This window comes from Neomonachus schauinslandi, chromosome 14, assembly GCF_002201575.2.
Source record: "Neomonachus schauinslandi chromosome 14, ASM220157v2, whole genome shotgun sequence".
NCBI classification, from domain to species: domain Eukaryota; kingdom Metazoa; phylum Chordata; class Mammalia; order Carnivora; family Phocidae; genus Neomonachus; species Neomonachus schauinslandi.
Window position 1 is genome coordinate 16,770,067 of NC_058416.1, and position 22,670 is coordinate 16,792,736.

At 41.4% G+C, this 22,670-nt stretch overlaps 1 protein-coding gene across 1 annotated transcript in view; it reads right to left on the reverse strand.

The window, feature by feature from the left end:
* Positions 1 to 10,976: 10,976 nt before the first annotated feature.
* Positions 10,977 to 22,670, reverse strand: part of MALT1 (MALT1 paracaspase) — a 56,822-nt gene continuing 45,128 nt past the window's right edge. Inside the window, exons 10-16 of the mRNA XM_021686226.1 lie at positions 21,576 to 21,753; positions 20,723 to 20,797; positions 20,249 to 20,376; positions 17,946 to 18,095; positions 15,489 to 15,646; positions 14,274 to 14,399; positions 10,977 to 13,213 (exon numbers count right to left, since the gene is read on the reverse strand). Of these exons, the coding sequence (XP_021541901.1) occupies positions 12,773 to 13,213; positions 14,274 to 14,399; positions 15,489 to 15,646; positions 17,946 to 18,095; positions 20,249 to 20,376; positions 20,723 to 20,797; positions 21,576 to 21,753 (1,256 nt within the window). The 3' untranslated portion in view covers positions 10,977 to 12,772. The remainder of the gene's footprint in view (positions 13,214 to 14,273; positions 14,400 to 15,488; positions 15,647 to 17,945; positions 18,096 to 20,248; positions 20,377 to 20,722; positions 20,798 to 21,575; positions 21,754 to 22,670) is intronic.

Genomic DNA, 22,670 nt, shown 5'->3' on the forward strand with positions numbered 1-22,670 from the left:
TGGCTCCTAGCTTCCCTGGGGGTGCGGCCGCGCCCTGCTTGTCCCTCCGGGATGTGCCCTGTCACCAGCTTGTCTGCCCACCATTGCCACCTGCTCCTATTTTCTTTCCAGAACAGAGTTCTAGGTACCATCCGACCCCATCTTGCAAGAGTCCGTCTCCCGCCTTTAGGCCATCCCGCCCGACCCTGCAGCCAGTCTTAAGCAGGCTGCCCGCCGAGCAGGGAGCCCGATGTGGGGCTCGATCCCAGGACCCTGCGATCATGATCTGAGCCAAAGGCAGATGCTCAACCAACTAAGCCACCCAGGCGTCCCTATTTCTTTTTTTAAAAGATTTTATTTATTTGAGAGTGAGAGAGCATGAGCAGGGGGAGGGACAGAGGGAGAGGGAGAAGCAGATGAGAATAATTTGTTAAAAAGAGAGACGTTGATGATGTAGACGTGAAAGGATACCCAGAGAAATGGAATTTGGGGGAGAAAAAAGGAGGCGGGACCCCGAGGATCTGTGGGGGGTATTAGACAGGAGGAGGTCGTGCAGGGAACTGTGGGTGCAGATGTGGGCTTGCTAGTGGTAGTTGTGGCAGCTTCCACGGGTCTCCGGGAGGGCGGAGGCCAGGCTCCCAGCCAAGACGGAGAAGGTGGCAGGAGGAACGAGGGTCTGCGGAGGAAGAAAATGTGCGTGGAAGGCGGTTGGGGTTGAGTTAAGCCAAACAGACGAGGGCCAGAGGGCAGAGGGGGTGGTTGGTGTTTGCAAGAGTCATAGTAGAATGAGCTGGAGCATCCAGGTTAGGCAAGAAAGCAAGTTAAGAGAGGCTGGGAATGAAGTTAGAGCCCCCCTCCCCCCAGTAATATGGATTCGGCTGAATAGTTACTGTCGAGGGGACACCGGAGGAGGTGAGCTGGACACACAGAGTTTGGATCAGAACAGGGACGGTTTAAATTGCTTTCTGGGGTGACAGGTCCAGGGTGGCTCTGGGGAGGTGTGGGTCCGGTTGCAGGAAATGGTCTCTGTTGATGAATCAAGGAAAGGAGAGGAAATTTGCCATCAACCGCGGAGTTCATTTCCCGAAAAAGATGGCAGGACACAGGGCAGAGCTGAGGCTTCGGCACAAGTGCCGAAGGCTTCGCCCTGTTTTTCAAGATGGGGTGGGGGCAAGAATGCACCGTTTAAGAATGTTTTCTTACAAACGGATTTCTGTGTCCGGTTTTGAAATTCCCCGGTTCTCCCGTTTCCCCTGAGATATCAAATAGCTCCGGGGCTGGAGGGGGCGCACTTCTCTCTGCCGGCCAGGAGGGGGGCGCAGGAGACTGCCGCCAAAGAGTGACTCTAGGGAAGGCTCTGGAAAACAAGGTGGATCAGCTCAGGAACCACTGGGCATCCTCTGCCATCAGTGTCCTTGCGAAGGCAGGCCGGGGCTGGAGCCATCTGACGGCTGGTTCGCTTTGTGAGCGGCCCTTCTGTGTTAGTTTCCTAGCCAATTCCCTTGCTCAGTGCCTTAAAACAACAGATGTTTATTGTGTCACAGTGCTGAGGCCAGAAATCCAAATTTAGTATTACTATTCAGGAATTGGGGTCTTGGCAGGGCCATGCTCCCTTGGAAGTTTTTTTGTTTTTGTTTTTGTTTTTAAGATTTTATTTATTTATTTGACAGAGAGAGACAGCGAGAGAGGGAACAAGCAGGGGGAGTGGGAGAGGGAGAAGCAGGCTTCCTGCGGAGCAGGGAGACCGATGAGGGGCTCGATCCCAGGACCCTGGGATCACGACCTGAGCCGAAGGCAGATGCCCAGCGACTGAGCCACCCAGGCGCCCCTCCCTTGGAAGTTTCTAAGGGACAATCCTGCCTTGCCCCTTGAGCTTGCGGTCCTGCAGGTATCCCCGGCCCCGGGAGCTTGGGGTCTAGGCTGGCTGGGGACCCCAGGCCCTGTGGCATCGGATTGGAGAGCTTTCCTGCAGCGTGGGCCAAGAGGCATTTGAGAAACCAGCTGCCCACGTGTGCCCCCTGCACCCCAAAGCCTTCATTCTTTCCTCCCACCTCTCACCTGCAGGGGGCCGGCTATGCCGCTCCATGGGGCAGGGCTTGCTGAATAGTCTTCCTCACCCTTCCTCGCGAAGTTATTTGGTGACATTCTTCTCAGTCTCCGGACGAAGCCGATGCTGTACAGTAACCCCTGCGGTGTGTGCAGCCCTCAGCCCTCCCAGCTGGCCCTCTTGGTCCCCCGTGTCCCACACACGCTGCCACCAAGGGTCCAGGCCCTGAACACGAGCGGAAGGGTGCTCCTGAGAGTCACGCCGTGGCATCGAGACATCACGGGTCAGACCTGGAACGTGTGAAGTCAGCTGACGTGGCTAGAACGGCTCCCGGGCCGGGGGGGCGAGGGTGGCGGGTCTGCAAGCGGACCAAATGTATTCGCTCCTGCTAAAGAAACACCTGTCAGAACAGACGTTGGCGGCCGACCTTGGCAGCTCCCTCCAGGTGCTGTGCAGGACAGAGGCACTCCTGGCCTGGAAGCATTCTGGGCTCACTGGCAAGGCTGGCCATCGAGATGGATATTTGCGGCATCTTAGCCTGGTGTCCTTAACCACAGGATTCGATGGAGCGCCTCCTCTTGTTCGTACTTACAAGAATGCCTTTGACCGTTGATTCCACCTTCTGCATGCGCCTGCTGCCAGGGAGGGCAGGGCCCAGGATGCTGGCCTCAGAGCACCAGTATAACAGTTGGCCTCCCCCAACAAGCACACTTTGCCTTGCTGGTGGGAATGCCACCGCGTGCCTCCAAATCATAGATCTCCCTGGGCCACAACTAGGTCAGGTGACACCAAAGTGAAAAATCAGGTTTTAGGAAACCTAATACCTATTTAGCAATAACGGGTTCAAATGGGAAAGTATCAGATGGCGTCTTGCCTTATTAATAACACCTACCGAGAAGCCACATCTTGAATGACAAAGTTGATGTGAGGGCCAAGTTTTGTGCTGTTTGCCAAAACTGCTGGTCAGTGTGGGCATACCCCAGAGATATCATGGGTTTGGTTCGCAATAAAGCGGTTATTGCAATAATGTGAGTCCAATGAACTTTTGGTTTCCTAGTGCACATAAAAGTTTATATGTTAACTTATGTTTATACTGTAATCTATTAAGTTATGTTTATACTGTAATCTATTATGTTTATGCTGTAATCTATTAAGTGTGCAATTGCATAATGTCTGAAAATGTACATACCTTTATTAAAAATACTTTATTGGGGCGCCTGGGTGGCTCAGTTGGTTAAGCCTTCCAACTCTTGGTTTTGGCTCAGGTTGTCATCTCATGGGTCATGGGATCAAGCCCCAAGTCCAGCTCTTCGCTCAGCAGGGTGTCTGCTTGAAATTCTCTCCTTCTGCCCCTCCCCCTGCTCTCTCTTTCTCAAATAAATAAATCTTAACAAATACTTTATTGTTAAAAAATGCTAAACATCACCCAAGCTTTCAGTAAATCATAATCACTGATCACAAATCCCCATGACAAGTATAATAATGAAAAATTTGAAATACTGCAAAAATGACCAAAATGTGACACGGAGACATGAAGTGAGCAAGTGCTGTTGGAAAGATGGTCCCTGTAAACTTGCCCCGTGTAAGGTTTCCACAAACCTTTAATTTGTAGAAAACCCAGTATCTGCGCGGCACAGTAAGCAGAGCACAATGAAACGGGGTCAGCATGCACCTGCTTGTATGGCCTTTGTCATCGGCAGCCCACACTGGCCTACTGAGCCCTCCCTTGAACGGGGAGGCTGGAAGCCCTCCGCTCAGCGGGATTTCTTCCCTCCTCTTCTTTCTCAGCACCGTAGCCTGCTGGAAGTCACCCAGCCAGTATGCGGAATGGCTGTGTATGACGGGAGGGTCCCCAAGCAACGGCGGGGTCTAGTGAGAGGAGATGAGGTCCATTGTTTTTCACTGAGAAACTTTCTATGCAAGCCAAAGGTACCTTGGAAAGGCAGTGTGTAAACAGATAAAGGAAGAGATGCTCTGGATGAAACAGGTGGGGAGTCCTAGTCCCACCAGCCAGAGAGAAGCTCTTTTTTTTTTTTTTTTTTTTAGAGAGAGTGAGGGAGCATGCACAGGTGGAGGGGGGAGAGGCGGAGGGAGCAGGAGAGAGAATCTTAAGCAGGCTCCACGCCCAGCGCAGAGCCTGACATGGGGCTCAGTCTCATGACCTTGAGATCACGACCTGAGCCAAAACCAAGAGTCGGATGCTCAACCGACTGAGCCACCCAGGCGCCGCCCCCCTCCCCTGAGAGAAGCTATTCTGAAGAGTTTGAAAAGCACTGGACTCAGGTGTGAGGTCAACTGTTACAACAGGAAATTGGGAGGGGAGACAGAGCCGCTTACCCAAGCTGTGGCACAGGATAGAGGACACCGAGGTCAGATAATAGTGTCAGAACCCAAGTTTGGCAGCAAGGGGAATACGTGTGCATGGGAGAAATATAGTATAAAAATTATCAGTCTTCAGGGAAAACACTCAATCTTTGCAATAAAGAACATTCTACACGAAGATTAAAATGGTAAAACTAAAGCTCATATGAAAATACTTTAAAAAATATATTTTAACACCTTCCCCCGTTAGAACTCTCTTGAGTGTAATATAGCAACATTACTAATTTTTAGGTCAACTCCTTTAGAAATGTTTGGCATGTGACCTGTGACTTTCATCTTTAGAGATGGTAAATTATTTTCTCCTTTAAGAATAATGTTTCAGTGTTTAAAAAATATTTTTCATACACTTAGAAGAATGAAGTATTAAGCCACACTGTTAACACATGTCATGAAAAATCACTGTTTGGGGGGCACCTGGGTGGCTCTGTCGGTTGAGCAGCCGACTCTGGATTTTGGCTCAGGTATGATCTCAGGGTCCTGGAATCAAGCCCCGCGTGGGGCTCCATGCTCAGTGGGGAGTCTGCTCAGGATTCTCCCTCTCTCTCTGCCGCTCCCCTCCTCCCTGCCCCACACGTGCACACACTCTCTCAAATAAATCAATCTTCAAAAAAAAAAAAAAATCACTTGTGGCTCTTTTTCTGCTGTGTTGGGAAAACAGCAAGTTTAAGTTACCAAACTCAAGATGCCATTCCTTCTGTTTTCAAAGTAGGACAGTTTCTTGCAAACTTCAAAGACTTGTATCTCTTAGATACAATATTTGATACTCTATCAAATACGAATATTCAATGTCATGCCACTTTCACACTGAGTGAGCGTTTATGACAATGATGATTGTGCATCTCCTCATCATTGGATAATTAGCAGCGTTGGGGAATAATTGGCTCTGGTCTGGGTATGAGTCATCCTGCTTCTGCCACTTGTCAGCTATCCACGGTGAATTGACGTCTTGATTTAACCTAACAATTTCCTCATCTACAAATTGCAAGGCTGTTTAGAGTTAAATGAGACTGTGTGTAAAATGATTGTATGTAGCATGTAGAATGTGAAACACTCCACCCCAAAAGCTTGCTTTCCTTCCTTTGCATAAACATGTACACCTGAGGCTCCCATGTATTCATTCGATAATGTTGATGAACCACTTACTCTACAAAATAATGGATGCAAGCTGCCTTTTAAAAAGTGAGTTCGGAGAAAAAAAATTTTAAAGTCAGTTTGGGGGTGGAATTGCAAATAGGAAAGGGAATAGTTTGCCCACAGTGGTGTTTCTTGCAATATATGCAAAGTAATCCAAAATTATTTTCAACTATGTGATTAGCTTTAAAAATCACTTACAGATAGATGGATGTTCACTTCCAGCCATGATATAATGATAGGACTGGATTCACTCTCCCACCTTAACTAGAAAGCTATACACAAAGTATGAAACAATAGTTTTTAGACATTGGACAAAGATCACAGGTCACGATCTGTGAGAGAAGGGAAAGACGAGGGAAGGATTGTGGTTCCCAGTGTTTGGGCTCCAGCAGAGGGAGGTTCTGGCATCCTGTCTCATCCGGACAGTTGTACTGTGGTTATGTAGGAGAATGTTCCTGTTTTGAGGCAGTACATACTTAAGTATTTATTTAGGGGCAAAAAGATAACACTTTTGAACAGCTCGGGAAAAATATCATTTGTAGATGTATGTACATATACATAGAAACATATATATGTACATATATATATATATATATATACACACACACACATTTATGAGACAAAATGATAAAACATGGAAATATGTTAACACGGGGAACCAGGGTGAAGGGAATACGGGAATTCTTTGTACTGGTTTTGAAATTTTTCTCTAAGTTTGGAAGTGTTTCAAAATTAAAAAAAATAGTCAAAGCCTGGTGCTAACAACTTATTAATGTAGGAATACTCAGCCAACCCTTCCTACGACTTAAATGCTGTTCCACAAAACTCGAACATGATGCAAAAAACTGGGAATTACTTCAGATTTGTTGGTAGTTACTTTAGACTTAGCTACTCTGTAACAGGTAGAATGAAAAGTATTGAAGTTTAGCATATTTACATTATACAATGCGTGTATCTATATCTGCAAATTATAGAACAGCTGTTTCCTGTATAAAAACTGGAAAATCCAGGTAAGCAAAGACAAATAATCCCAGCAGAGAAATACTGCTCATCAATTGTCTTTGTGTGTAGACACAATGTATTTTATACTAGTAATTGGTGACGTTAAATTTCCATGTTTTTTGAAAAGTGATTTTGGGGTGAACATTCACTTGCAACTTACTTTTTTTTTTTTTTTTAAGATTTTATGTATTTATTCATGAGAGACAGAGAGAGAGAGAGAGAGAGAGGCAGAGGGAGAAGCAGGCTCCCAAGGAGCAGGGAGCCCGATGCGGGACTCGATCCCAGGACCCTGGGATCATGACCTGAGCCGAAGGCAGACGCTTAACCATCTGAGCCACCCAGGCGCCCGCAACTTTTAAACACTTTTAATTTTTACTGTTTGTTAAAAGTAAGGTATACACCCAACATGGGGCTTGAATTCACAACCCCAAGATCAAAAGTGGCATGCTCTACCAACTGAGTCAGCCAGCCACCCCAATTGCAACTTATTTTAGAAGGCAATACTTACTACAGGGCGTCTGGGTGGCTCAGATTTTTAAAAATCTTTAAAAAAAAGAAGACTACATTGCCAGTACTATGAGGAGTACTTTGTAGGAAGCACCTTGGTAACAAGTAATACACACCATACTGTGTGCGTACTGACTGGTATGGTTTTGAGAAGGCCAGATTTGAAGGATGACGAGCCTTTTCAAAGAGCAGGCTCTTCAAAGGACTTACCGTCTCAGTACTGCCAGTATTAGAAGCCCTCTGATGTTATATCCTCATCCCCATTTTACAGATAAGGGAACAGAAGCATGGACAAGTTGCAGCCCACACTTCAAACCACACTGCTGCTGGGTGGTGAAATGAGCCGACTCCTCCTTCCTAACGTCACACTGTGTGTCTGACGCCGAAATATCTTTAATGCTGTCAAATTGCAAAAAAATTAAATACATTTATACAACATTCTCATGTTCTGGGTATCTTTTTCTTTACTACTTAATCTTTTATCAGTATGAGAAACAGGTCATATAATTCAAAGGAAAATATTAAAAAATATATTTTAGTTAGGCCTGGATAAAATTTACAATGTCAAAATAGAAAAAGATCGAAATTGCACAAAAGTAATATATAAATTTAAAAAAATTATTTGGAAAAAAAATTATTTTTTTGAAAGAGAGCAAGCGAGCACATGAGCAGGAGGAGCAGAGAGAAAGGGAGAGAGAACCTTAAGCTGACTCCACACTGAGTGCAGAGCCAACGCAGGGCTTGATCTCAAGACCCTGAAATCACAACCTGAGCCAAAACCAAGGGTCAGATGCTTATCCAACTGCACCACCCAGGCGCCCCTAAAAGTAATGTGTAAATTCCGAGTGTTTGGCATCAGTTAACAGTTAAAAGCAATGATAGTATATAAATACTAGGGGAGGAGCGTCTGGGTGGCTCAGCTGGTTAGGTGTCTGCCTTCGGCTCAGGTCATGATCCCAGGGTCCTGGGATCAGGCCCCGCATCGGGCTCCCAGTAGGGACCCTGCTTCTCCCTCTACTTCTGCACCTCCTCCACCCTCCCTGCTGGTGCTCTCTCTCAAATAGATAATATCTCTAAAAAAAAATAAATACTAGGGGAATGTTCAAATAAGAGGAAACAATTTAAAATTTATGAGGCCTTTTGTTAAAAAATCAGATCTCATCCTGATATTAAACTTGTGCCGATCTATGCATCAATGTATCAATTATCTGAGCTGTGGCTACATGATTGGATTTCCTGAGTCTAATAATTTTGACTACCGAAGAGACCACCTCATGGCTGCTTTGTGTGCAAGGAAGAGGTATGAAAAGTAATAAACACCGGGGAAAAAGAAAAGTCTACTGTCCCTTTTCTGTGTCAGTATCCTTCAAAGACTTTCCTTCTCAAGGCTGTGATTTGACCTGTTCACCTTCAGATGGATACCACTTTCATGTTTTATATTTGATGATCCATGTGTTAACTTTTTTAAATCAGAAAACATGTAATTTATAAATTGTTAACTTTAGAATTTTTTGTTACTTTCCAGAAAATATCCCTTCCCCAGAATCAAATACTAGCTTTGGATTTAGGTGAGACTTTACTATCCTCATCTCTTCCTCCCATTGTAATTGTTATCAATGGGTTACCCTTCCTAAATTGTACTGATGTAGAAAATCCTCTGCTGGGGCTCCTGGGTGGCTCAGTCATTAAGCGTCTGCCTTCGGCTCAGGTCGTGATCCCAGGGTCCTGGGATCGAGCCCCGCATCGGGCTCCCTGCTCCGCGGGAAGCCTGCTTCTCCCTCTCCCACCCCCCCTGCTGTGTTCCCTCTCTCGCTGTGTCTCTGTCAAATAAATAAATAAAAAAAACTTTAAAAAATAAAATCCTCTGCTAATGTTATAAAGCAACTGGCATAAGAAGTCAACTAAAATAAAAGCATGGCTGATACAAGAGACACAAAAAAATGCGCAATTGTTATTCAAAAAATTTTTTTACACAATTGTTATTTTAAAAAATGTTTTAAAATTATAAATACATGTTTAAAAAATTCAAATATACAGAATGAACAGCCGCACAGTTGAATATGGAAGCCACTAGCTGTGCGTCCACTGCTCCGGTACCAACATGGGGCCGGGGGCGGGCACACACGGCACTTCTCCATCCTCACAGAAGGCCCGTCGGACAGTTCACTGGTTACTGCTCTCCGGTAACCGCCATTAAGTGCTAGTATATAAATGGCTTATTATTATAAAAGTTCTGGATACACGTACCTTATCAGACATAATTTTCAAAAAACTCTCCCATTCTGTGGGGTGTCTTTTCACTTTCTTGACGGTGTTCTTTAAAACATAAAAGTTCATTTTGAGCAAGTCCAATTTTATCTTCTTTGTTGCTTGTGCATTTGGTGTTGTATATAAGAAACCATTGCTTAGTCCAACGTCACAAAGATTTGCTTCTATGTTTTCTTGTCAGTTTTACAGTTGTAGCTCTTACATTTAGGTAGATGATCCATCTTGGGCTGAAATCCGTGAGGAGGGGAATCCTTTAGCATGTGGCTATAGTTGTCCTAGGACTGTTTGTTGAAAAGATTACTCTTTTTTTTTTTTTAAGATTTTATTTATTTATTTATTTGAGAGAGAGGGTGAGAGACAGAGAGCACGAGAGGGGAGAGGATCAGAGGGAGAAGCAGACCCCCCGTTGAGCAGGGAGCCCGATGCGGGACTCGATCCAGGGACTCCAGGATCATGACCTGAGCTGAAGGCAGTCGCTTAACCAACTGAGCCACCCAGGCGCCCGAAAAGATTACTCTTATTGAATGCTTTGGCACTCTTGTCAAATATCAATCGATCATAGACATTATAGGCCTATTTCTGGATTCTCAGTTATAGTTTATATTCCCTTAATCCATGTTTTTTTGTGCCATATCACACTGGGTTACTGTAGCTTTGTAGTTAAGTTTTGAAATTGCTTAAGTGTGAGTCTTCCATTGGTTCAAGTTTATTTTGGTTTTTGTATTTTCCATGTGAATTTTATCAGTTGGTCAATTTTTGCAAACAAGCCAGCTGGGATTTTGACAGGAACTGCAGTAACCCTGTGGAGCAATTTGGGGAGCATTTTCATTTTAACAATGTAAAGTCTTCCAATCCATGAACAAAAATTTATTTATTTAGGTCTTAATTTCTTTCAACAATGTTGCATAGCTTTTATTCATCTTGATGCTACTGTAAATAGAATTTCTAAAAATCTCAATTTCAGAACATTCACTGCTGACATAGAAATAAAACTGATCTTTGTATATTGATCTTGTATCTATCCTGCAGCCTGGTGAACTCATTTAGTAGTTTTTAAATGAATTTCTTAGAATTTTCTATCTACTAAGATTATGCCATCTGTGAATACATAGTTTTACTTCTTTTCCTTGCCTAATTGCCCTGGCTAGAACCTCAAGTACAATGTTGAATAAAAGGGGTGAGAGTGAACATCCTCGTCTTGTTCCTGATTTTGGGGACAAGGACATTCAGCATTCAGTCTGTTGCCAATAATGATGTTAGGTGTGGACTTTTTATAGATGCTCTTTATCATATTGAGGAATTTCCATTTTATTCCTAGTTTGTTAAGTATTTTTATCATGAAAGGGTACTGACTTTTATCAAATGTTCTTTCTGCAACTGTTAAGACAATTAAGTCAATGTAGTAATTTTGTCCTTTATGAACATGGGACAATTGATTCTCATTATTTATGAGTCTGTACTTGTGAATTTACCAACTTATTTGTAAAATTTGTTTGTAATCCCCAAATCAAAACTGTCAACACGGGGGTGCCTGGGTGGGTCAGGCGTTAAGTGCCTGCCTTCGGCTCAGGTCATGATCCCAGGGCCCTGGGATCGAGCCCTACATCGGGCTCCCTGCTCCGTGGGAAGCCTGCTTCTCCCTCTCCCACTCCCCCTGCTTGTGTTCCCTCTCTCGCTGTGTCTGTCAAATAAATAAATAAAATCTTAAAAAAAAAAAAAACAAACTGTCACCACTTTTATGATCATTCATAGGTATGTGCAGACCCATGAAAATTTTGAGTTTCTCCATATGCATCTTCCCAGCGGGGGCGAACAAGACAATGGCTTTTGCCTTCCTGTTTCAGCCCCCACCCCCAGACATGACCAGAAGATGAGGGGGCAGAGGCAGGGCTATGAAAGCTTTGGCTCTGGGGCCAGTTGGACGGGTATGAATCCCAACTCTGGCAGTTATTAGTGGGGTGGCGTGACCTTAGGAAGGTCACTTAATGTTTCTGAACCTCATTTTCTCTTTTGTAAAATAAAACAGTATACCAGGATAAATTATTTTCAGGATCTACTTGAGATATGAATACACACACATTTCCCCTAGGAGCAATGGCTCTGCATTCACTAGTTCGGTATTCACAGCGACTTCCTAGACAGTAACCACTGTGAATAACGAGAATCGTTTGCATAGGACATGGGTTTTTGGATGTTAAACAACCCTTGCATTCCTGGGACAAATCTTACTTGGCCATGGTGTATAATCCTTTTCATATGTTGCTAGACTCAGTTTGCTAGTATTTTGTTGACGACTTTTGAGTCCCTTCGTAACAGATATTGATCTTTGGTTTTCTTGTGATGTCTTCACCTGGTTTTGCATCAGGGTAATACTGGCTTCATAAAATGAGCTGGGAAGTGTTCTTCCTCCTTCCATTTTTGAGGAGAGTTTGCAAAGGACTGGTGCTAATTCTTTAAATGTTTGGTAGAATAGAGCAGTGAAGCCATCCGGGCCTGGTTATTTCCTCTGTGGAATGTTCTAAAATTACTAATTCAATATTTTTGTTATTGGCAGTTGCCTTTTTAACTTGCTTTAGGTAGGACAAAAGGTGGTAAGATTCTCTTTTAAGGCCAGTAAAATTCATTAAGAAAATGTTATCAAGGAAGACATATCCAGTGTTTGTAAGATTCAATAAGCAGCTGCCAAGATTATCCAGTAGGAGAATTATCCTGCTGTCTTGCTCTAACAGAGACAAATATTTCATCACCTCTCCATGTGCTTTCATGGCCTTAGGAACAAGAAACTTCAGCCTGTTCTACATAAGATTTATATATAAACATCTTAACTAACACTTGCAGTAAAGTCCTATAATCACAAATTAAAGTTTGTACATTTCTAGATTATATACAGACATGCATATTCATATATTATCTTTAAATTTATCTACAAAAATAATACCTATCTCAAAACCTGTCGGGAAAGCAGTGTGTAGTGGAATAAACACTGGAACAGAAATCTGGAGGTCTCAGTTCTGGGGCCAGCTCTAACGTAAACAAGATGCCTCAATCTGTTTCTCCCACTGATGAAACTAGGTTAAGCCTGATGATCACCAAGGTTTTTTTTCCTGATCCTAAAAATACAATGACTTACTCTACAATGCCATTCCCATTGTACTTACTTCAGAGTGCTCAAAATGAAAATATTTTTGCTATAAACACATAAACGTATACCCATCCATCCTTCATTCTTACAGAACAAGTCAACCAATTCACCAACTCTTAGAAGAGAACAAAGAGGAAGTCCGTGGGTAATATAATTCCAACACCTCAAAGTCCTGGGTTTGCCAGGAAATAGCATGACTAATCTTCTCTCTGTACAAATACATATTTGCTTTTTCATAATGCCTCCCTTCATGTCAGTGCTGTTATATACGAGGCTTCTAGTAATTACGATAACTTCCAAAAACAAGGAGGTCACTTTTCAGAAATCCGGAGCCCCTCAGAGAGACTGAATGGCATGTCATCAGTTGTCTCCACCGGCACGTTGCTCCTACCAAACTGGCATGGATATTGGTGGGTGTGGTGACTTGAAATGAATCCATCTGCCATCCGGCTGCAGTGACAGCCATCTGAGGGCAAGACGTTACTGGAGTTACCAAGGTGCGAATGGTAAACACCGTGGAATGAGTCTTGAGTCGAGTGGTAATGGCCGGCTCCCGCTGAGGTGGATGCCGAGCTCTGGTAAGGGCCATTACACATAATACAAGTTTGGAAGCAAGTCTTCCTGCCCAAACCTCGGTGAATGTCCAGTTTGGCAATGAGGGGTTTCCCAACATTCACCTCCTGCTTCTCCTCTACGGTATCTTCCAATCCTGAGTACTGATATGACAGGCAGACTGTGAAGATCAGATGTTCCTGAAAAGGAAAAGAATTATTTTTATCAACCGTGAAAGCATATCAATCTTAGAGTAATACTGACAAATACAAATACACACGTGATCACACAACAACACACACTCTCACTCTCCTTTCCCAGGTTCCAAATCCTCAAGGCTCGTTTGCACCTTCCCCACACGAAGAAAGGCCAGCTATAATCACCTTCCCTTTCCCTCATCCAGTACTTAAAGTTCTTGCTACTGACAGAAGCCAGAATCACAGAGATCTTGTACTGTATTCCGGATGAACAGTTTAAAGGCATCTTCCAAGTAGTGGGGTTTGGGAAAATTACCCTTCCCTACCAGTGGAGATGGAGAATGATCCTTTAATGAAGAAACCTGGCTTTACACCTAGGCCAAAAGTTTAGCTGTTTTAAAAAACATGAAATAATAATCCACAGTCCTACGTGGAGAAGTATAACTGAATCAGATCATAAGGTTATTTCAAAGACAAAGGAGACTGTAGGTAAGATTAGCTATAAACAGGGTGACAATAGTCTGTCTTTTGTTCCTTAACTAGGAGATGATTATTTGGAGATGCGAAGGTATTTAAAAGCAGACTATGCAGGCGCCTAGGTGGCTCAGTCTTTACACGTCTGCCTTCGGCTCAGGTCATGATCCCAGGGTCCTGGGATCAAGCCCCGCGTCGGGCTCCCTCCTCGAGGGGAAGGCTGCTTCTCCCGCTCCCACTCCCCCTGCCTGTGTTCCCTCTCTCGCTGTGTCTCTCTGTGTCAAATAAATAAAATCTTAAAAAAAAAATAAAAATAAAAAATAAAAGCAGACTATGCTCTTTATTTCTAACTTTTCAACAATATGGAGAGTAATCACATGTACTCTCACACAAAAATCCTCAGGCCATTGCCAGGGACAGAAGAGAATATGACAAGGGTCACTGATAAGACTCACTGTGTATCACTTATCTCTACTTCAATTTAATACCCAGTGAAGCAGTTCATCTATAAACTAATACAACTGTCACATGCCAAAATGAATTTTCACGTTCATAAAGTCAGTAGTTAATAAACAAGAAAAGTATTAACCTTTAATTTTTGCAGCGAACTGAGCCTAGTGTAGAGGCAGTGCTTGGGAAGATCCTTAGATACTAAATAGCTGCCAGTTTCTTCAGGCGTCCCTTTATTTGCATCTTTTGGATCAATATCTAAGTCCTGTGAAAATCAGTGGATGTTATTAATGAAATCAATTAGAGTCACAACATTGTCTATGACAGTAAAATATCTTAACAGGTATTGTCCTCTTATGAATTTTGGCCTGAATAGGTAAGCCCATAGACAGGACTAAAGAAATAATAAAAACAACATTTTAGAGTGTAACAGGAATTCCAAATTCTGCACAGATACACTTAAAAAGTTAGCTCTGCAAGGATAGTTACTTTCAAACTATCCCTACAAACACTTCTTAATCCTCTCAAGCTTCCTTTTAAGTTCCAGCCCCGTTAGACTGTGACTCCTGGATTCTCACCCTGCTCACTCATCACTTTTGGGAAGGTGCGGGCGGATTTATATGATTCATATATTTAAAAAGAATAAATGGACATGTACAAGCAGTCCTTCCCTTTTCCTTCTTTAAGAGCCAACCCCTGGGTAAGAGCGGGAGATCTGTTCTGGAACGTCTGAGAGAATGCCTCAGGCTCTGCCCTGCCCAATGCCCAGGAGGCCCATCTGAGTCCAGCGCTGTTACGGCTGGTAGACAGACCTGTCTAATTCTGGGGTTCAGTGCTGGACCATTTGCTCTCACACTAAGCAGTGTCCTCCATGAAGTCTTTATCAGTAGCAAAGGTGATGTTCTGGATTTGTCTTGCTCCTTGCTTACTTCTCAATTTACTACACTCATGTAGGAAAGAGGGGTATATTTATTGGCTTCTTTAGGCCAACATGAAATAAATATCATATCTTAATTTACGGAAAAACAGAACTAAATTTCTATGCTCCCAATATACTACCATGTTACTTCTTCATATTTGATACCCTACTTAGGGTAAAGGAAATTAAAGGCTTCCTTCCTGGGTGAACTTTAGACATTCCTAAATTTGATAAATTTAAGGTATTTTAGGGATTAGTTTTTAAATATTTTCACCATTGTTACTAAAATACAAATAAATATTTATATAAATGGAATATATAGGTATTCATATTTCCCTTACATTCACCATCAACTTTAAGTTTCCAAATGTTTAGTCTTTAGTAAGTGAGGCTACACTGTGCTATTCTGGATCAAAGAAGAAAGGGGGCTCTTACAAGAGGAAAATCGGTGACATACGCATCACACATCAGTACGTCGGGTGGCTTGTGGACTATGCTTGTGTAGATGATCATGACGTTGGAGAACTCGGCAGCAAACCCGAGCTGAATCTGAACACCGCACTGAAATTTAAGACACATACTTTCTGGGAGTTCTGAAAAAGAGCAAAAAGAACAACTTACAAACAATCCCTTGAGGAGCGCTTTGATAAGTTTTCTGTTAAGCAACGGACAATTGTTCTTTATGGGGCAAAATAACAGTGAGAGCTTTTGCTTTCGCTTAAAAATGTTCTATAACTAACACATTGTTCAAAGACACACAAACACACATGCATGCACTTAAAGAAAGAGAAAAAGCCCCACATTCTGCTGGTCAAGCAAATAAAAATCTTTCATTTACTATTTCCTTCCAGTTCTCGTCCCTCTGCATATGTAATTTTTACAGTGGTAATCAAAAGTATCCATACAATTGTAGGTAAATTTTCACCGTTGCCTTAATCTTCATGAAAATAGTTTTTAATAAAGCATAGTGTCACTGAGTATTTGTTACTCTGAACAATTCCACTACTCTTGAATATCTATAATATTTCTGGGTTTTATTATTTTTCTATCATAGTCAGTGTTTCTTATACATATGTACTTAATGCTTAAACATTATTAGATATAGTTGCTCGATGGTTCCTCACACATGTGACGTTCTCCATTTATACAGAATATAAATAGATTTCACCATAACATTTCCAAAATGAGGTAATATTAATTTTCAAAGTGTTTACCTAGTTGATGGGATTAAAAAGGAAAAACTACACTATCATAATTTTAATTTTATTTTCTCTAATTACTACTTAAGCCTACCATTTTCTATATTTATTTCTTAATTATTAATATATTCTCAATTGTGTAGGCTGAATTTGCATCCTTTGATGATTAACTGAGGCAGTTTTTGTTTTTTTTTTAAGATTTTATTTGACAGAGAGAGACAGTGAGAGAAGGAACACAAGCGGGGGAGTGGGAGAGGGAGAAGCAGGCTTCCCACTGTGCAAGGAGCCCGATGTGGGACTCGATCCCAGGACCCTGGGATCATGACCTGAGCCGAAGGCAGACGCTTAGCCATCTGAGCCACCCAGGCACCCCTAACTGAGGGAGTCTTAATGTTTTTCCTTTTACCATTTTGCATGAGCTCTTTAACATAAAAAATGCCAAATCTGTTACAAAAAAAAGTGCTCTCTTTCCAGACAAACTACTCCACATCTCTAGAGCCTGTTTGCCTTTGGTAAGGTGACATTTACCCATATCTAAAAGATAAGAAATAAGTATTATTTTAAGACCACAATCTTTTCATTATGTTTTAAATATTTAGGCCACGAACTCTCCTGCAAATGCGGTTATGTTCTGAGTATCACTCATTCACTCACTCACTCAACAACAATTTTACTGAACACCTACTATGTGCCAGGCATGGTTCAAAGTAATGAGCAAACTGAAAAATACTGGACCAGCCCACGTCTAAAGTTTCTTTTTTTTTTAATTTGAAGATCTAATTGGCTTTATTAGGCAATTCATGAATTGGGCAGCATCTCATCCACCAAGTAAAGAGACACTCCCTTAGTTTCATTTCATAAAAGGTGTTTTTTTACTATTGATCTTTACCACCATGATTTTGTTACTGTTGTTGTTTAGAGGTTTTTTAAAGGAAAAGAATCAATTTCAATTACTTATCCAATTATCTGGAAAGCCAAGACAATATATTTATGGCATTTTATATTTTAATGTGCTTTAACATATCTAACCAAAAATATATCTTAGAGAACAGACTATTATGAAAAGAAAGATTTTATATAGAAGTTCACCAAATACAATTTTCAATTATCTACAATAAGGGATTCACCATACAGATATTTGGGACTCAGAGAAAATCCAAAATCTTCATTTCAGTCAATAATTTAAACTTACCTTTTCACTAAATCACATAGAATTACCAAAGGTAATTAAGTTATAGATATGATTTCCACCTCACCTCCTCTTTTCTTGCTCACCGACTCACTTATTCAAGAGTTGAAAAGAGAGAATACTCAGTAATACTGATGAGCAGATAGTATTTACTGACCAGCATGCTTGTCCCTTTACATGTGTGATAGCATTCAATACCAACAACCCTCCCAAGTATTATTTCTTGTCCCCATTTATATATAACATGTTTATCAAGTGGTAGAGACAGGATGAGAACCCAGGCCTGTCTGATTTTTCAAATAGCATACTTCCAACAGCTCACAATATAATAAAATCTAAGGGACTGTATATTAGATAAGTTGTTTAGTTTTGGGTTTGCCCACCAGGCTAAAATGTTTTCACTACAAAACTGAGAGGAAAACTATTTATCCAGGAGGAAAAAAACCTCATGATTTAATACAACATGTTATAGAAAAACCTCATAAGAACCAGGCTTCACCATACCATGTGCTTTGGCCCACTGCAGATTCCGTACCAGAGACTCCGCAGAATACGCTGTTCCCTGAATTGGGTCAGTAAGTGCTCTCTTTTCAGACAAGCTACTCCGAATCTCTAGAGCCTGTTTGCCTTTGGTAAGGTGACATTTACCCATATCTAAAAGATAAGAAATAAGTATTAAGACCACAATCTTTTCATGTTTTAAATACCTAGGTCAAGAACTCTCCTGCAAATCCAGTTATGTTCTCAGTATCACTCACTCATTCAACAACTATTTTACTGAACACCTATTATGTGCCAGGCAAGGTTCAAAGTAATGAACAAACAGAGAAAAATATTGGGCCAGGCCACTTCTAAAGACCCCCTTTTAGCTTTTATCTTCCATAATTCTATTAACATATCCCTAATATTCTAAGCCTTAAAATTCACAAAGAACTGAAAGTATACTTTTTTTTTTTTTAGGATTTTCATTTGAGAGAGAGAGAGAGAGAGAGAGAAAGAACAAGTGGCGGGGGGAAGGGAGAGAGAGAGAAGCAGGAAGCCCGACATGGGGCTCAATCCCAGGACCCTGAGATCATGACCTGAGCCAAAAGCGCTTAACCAACTGAGCCACCCCAGGTGCCCCTGAAAGTATATTTCTTTACTGAAAGGGTAGCCATGATAATTTTATGTCTATACTCTGTTGAGAAATACATGTATCTAGTAAACAAATGACTACGTATCTATGAAAAAGGTAAGATATCATGCCATCTTTACCTCAGATATTTTTAAGAAAGGAAATAATGTGTTATAACCACTGATATGGCTAAAGCACCACCACTCATCTCCCCCGACTCAAAATAACCACTATCCAATGTAGTATATATATTCTCATGCATATTTTAATTTTCACTCAGGCACAGGCAAGTAGTTTATGCTAATGTTTTAGTTTTTTTTTTTTTTTAAAGATTTTATTTATTTATTTGAGAGAGAGAGAGACAGATATAGCGATAGAGAGCATGGGCTGGGGAGGAGAGGGAGAAGCAGGCTCCCCGCTGAGCAGGGAGCCTGATGCGGGGTTTGATCGCAGGATCCCGGAATCATGACCTGAGCTGAAGGCAGACGCTTAACTAACTGAGCCACCCAGGCGCCCCTAATGTTTTAGGTTTTGAACTAACAAAAATGTTATGCTACATGCATGCTCTGTAATATGTTTTCATTCAACATGTTTTAGGCAAAGACTTGTGACTACTGATAAATGTCAATTTAAATTTACAAAGCCATATTTATCATATTCTTTAATATGAACAAATTACAGTTTCTCTTCTGTATATATTATTAATTATTAATAAATAAAGTTATAAAGTAATAATATCTGGTCTTTGGTATGTAGTTACTTATCTGGAAAAAAAAGAAGTAAAACTAAGATTCTTAAATAGAAGAATCTATTCTTAAAATAGAAGCCAAATGTAAAAACCAGATAAAAGCAGAACTTTTCCGGGTGAAGCAGGATGGCGGGAGGAGGTCAAAGCTCTGGCTGGCTATGTTAAATGGGAAAGTGGTTAAGTCAGGTGATCCAGCTAAAAGATCTACACTGATAAAAACATGAAAATAAACAAAGTGACTCACAGCTCTTAGTGAAACACTCACATACCTTATACTCCACCTGCCATCTTTGGAACACCCATGAAACTCCATTTCTCACGGGCTGGTGTGCAAAAGGATTGCCTTTTGGCATGGCTTTTAAAATGGCATTTCAAAAAATACCTGGCAGTCTACCGGGATAATAGGATATGTACTTGTTTGGCACCTGACAGGAGCATAACATTATCCCGAGAAGGAAAGGGAACAGAAGGAAATGGAAGACATGATGTTAGCCCTCTAGGGTCATGTCCTGAAAGCAGAATTTAAAAACCATTAAGTCCATCAAGAAAAAAATGAACCCAGCCTTTTCCACCCGAATCTCAAAATTTCTGCAAAGTTGGATCTGTCTGATCCTGGGAGAGGCTGCTCTCTGGACAAGGTTTTCTGCAAAGAAGCTGACAGGGCCGCACCAGGCCCGAGGCAGAGATGAGGCACAGAGCTCTGAGGATGAAACTTTACTGATTTCAGCCGTGCCCGGGACCAGCCTTGCAGCTCGAGTCATGCTGCACAGATGGCGCAAAGCTCAGTCACCAGGGAGACAAGGAGGAAGGAATGAAACAGGAGTGCTGAACGTTCTAGAAAAAACTGTTTTATCAAAATACATACTAACTCCAAACCTGCACAATAACAGTAGGAATAAAATAATTACCAGAGAACCCTGAGTAGCTCTCTCTTTTTTATTTTACCTTCTGCAACTTCATCCAGTAACACAGTAATTTTCTTGTCTTCTAATAATCTATCTTTTAAAAATTTCATGAAAATTCCATTTGCCAACCCAGAATGCTGGATTTCAAAGGCTTCTGCTCCTTGACACCTTAAACACAGCAAAAAGACAGAAATTTTTAAAAAAGTAAACACTTGCCCCATGGGGCTTGTGTAAACACTGATGAGCCTCATTTGCTTCTCTGCCTCTCGCATGACACCCTCATTACAGAGCTGACCTTTCAGCAGGAGCTAAATGCTCTGGGGCTTAGTAAAAAGAAGATGCCAAGACATGAGGAGCTAAAGGCAATTATTTAACTCATTTATCCTTTCCAGAGTATCAAGGATGAAAATTTATGCCTACATTTCTATGGATATATCTAGGCTTCTAATCTATAATCAAAAAGAAGTCATCGAAAAATGAAGGTATCTCGAACAGGAATGTAAAACCTCCTTACGTGGCGTATCCAAACACAATATTGGCGGTGACTTTTAGCGCGTCCAAGATTGGGATGGTGTCATCATAGTCATTTCTGTTTAAAAGGGAGGAGGGAGAAGGGCAGACACAAATGTGAAAAAAGTTCAACAGCATTTTAAAGAGAGCATAAATAATAATGAAGAGGTGAAATCTGATAACACTATTCTATTATACATAATTTAAGATTATAGATTCAAAATTCCTTTATCAAATCAGGTACATATTTACCCCAAATAATCTAGGGCTCCTCTGCTGTTGAGACAGCAGACAGTCACATCATCTTTTCTCTGGTTAGCTTTAAAACTGGAGTTACATCTGAACTCTAGCAATGGTTTCTGATCGGTAAATGCTGAGCAAGCACAAAACTGTATTTCTGAGAGGAATAATCACTGGTTCTGTTTCTCAGTAATCCAGTGACAAACAGCTTCAAACACCTGGTCTGGCTACACTTTCTGTATCTGCGAGACCAGGACTGACAGAAGCCCCACCTCTATGCGTTCTGTCAATTTCTGGAGAAATAACTGCAGTGATGACTAGAGACATCTACAGGCATTCTGAAGAGTTGAACCTTCTGGAGTATGAATAAATACCCATACCCTTCAGTTCCTCACTTTTGTTCTATAACAAATAGGAAAAAGGTTAACGTAATTAACTACATATAGAGAAAACCTATTTCCTTCTAGTTTCCTTCTTGGTCAGCTTCAATCTCACAATTACAAACTCACAAGCTTAAGTGCTTCTTAGCATTCCTAGGTTTGCCTTAGATTTCACTGTCAAGGCTGATATTTACCTAACTCCGATGAGCTTTGTTTAACAAAGATGAGGCAGTTTACCTTTTCCTACACATGTCCAACAAGAACACATTAAGTCCAGTTTCTTTTTCTTGCATCAATTTCAGTATATTTTGTACACATAGACAGTTTTCAGACCTATATGGATTTGGAGCATCAACAGGGACCATAAAGCTGTTGCCAAAGTTTTCATAACCATGCCCTGCATAATATAATAATCCTGGAAAGGAAAAAAAAGGAGGTAAAAATTAATTCTAAATTGCACTCTGAACATGCATGTAGCACACTTTAGAAAAAAAACCAGACTTTGTTTTCTTAAAGTTAATGCAAGCTTATTTAAGGATACCCAATTATAAAAACAATGTTAACTAAATTTGAAGACAACAGTCTTCAAGTACTGTATTTTTTTAAGATTTTATTTATTTGACAGAGAGAGACACAGTGAGAGAGGGAACACAAACAGGGGGAGTAGGAAAGGGAGAAGCAGGCTTCCCGCAGAGCAGGGAGCCTGATGTGGGGCTCCATCCCAGGACCCCGGGATCGTGACCTGAGCCGAAGGCAGACGCTTAATGACTGAGCCACCCCGGCGCCCCTAAATGTAGCTTTTTCTAAGCAAAGAAGGGAAATCTAATTTCATGGATTATTTTTTCTTTTTGTTATGAGATATAAATATCATTAATTTTCCATCTAGAGTCTCTTGAATTAATAATCTAAAATTTGGGTTCCTTTTAGTATTCCATAGATGAGTCATTATTTCTTTACTGAGAAATGATACTATAAAAACTGCACGAAACAACTCTGAGGATTTTCTTGAAGTTTGTTTTGGCTGTACAAAAACTCCCCCAGAATATCAGTATGGGCTTCCTTATTAAAATATTTGATAGAAGTACTTGTGAAGACATATTCCCCTGGGCATGCAATCTCTAGGGCCCACTGACATTGCTTTCTCAGAATTCTGGATATGACGACCTCTCTCTATGGTATTCTAACGTTAACAGTAAAAAGGCGTTTAGACAGGGAACAACAGAAAAGCTAATCCTTTGTATCCATAGTCCCTATTCCTAGCAAAGAATGGGGCTCTGAACACTAAAACAATGTGCTTCATTTGGTCCTAGAGGGCGGGACCCCGGTCTACTT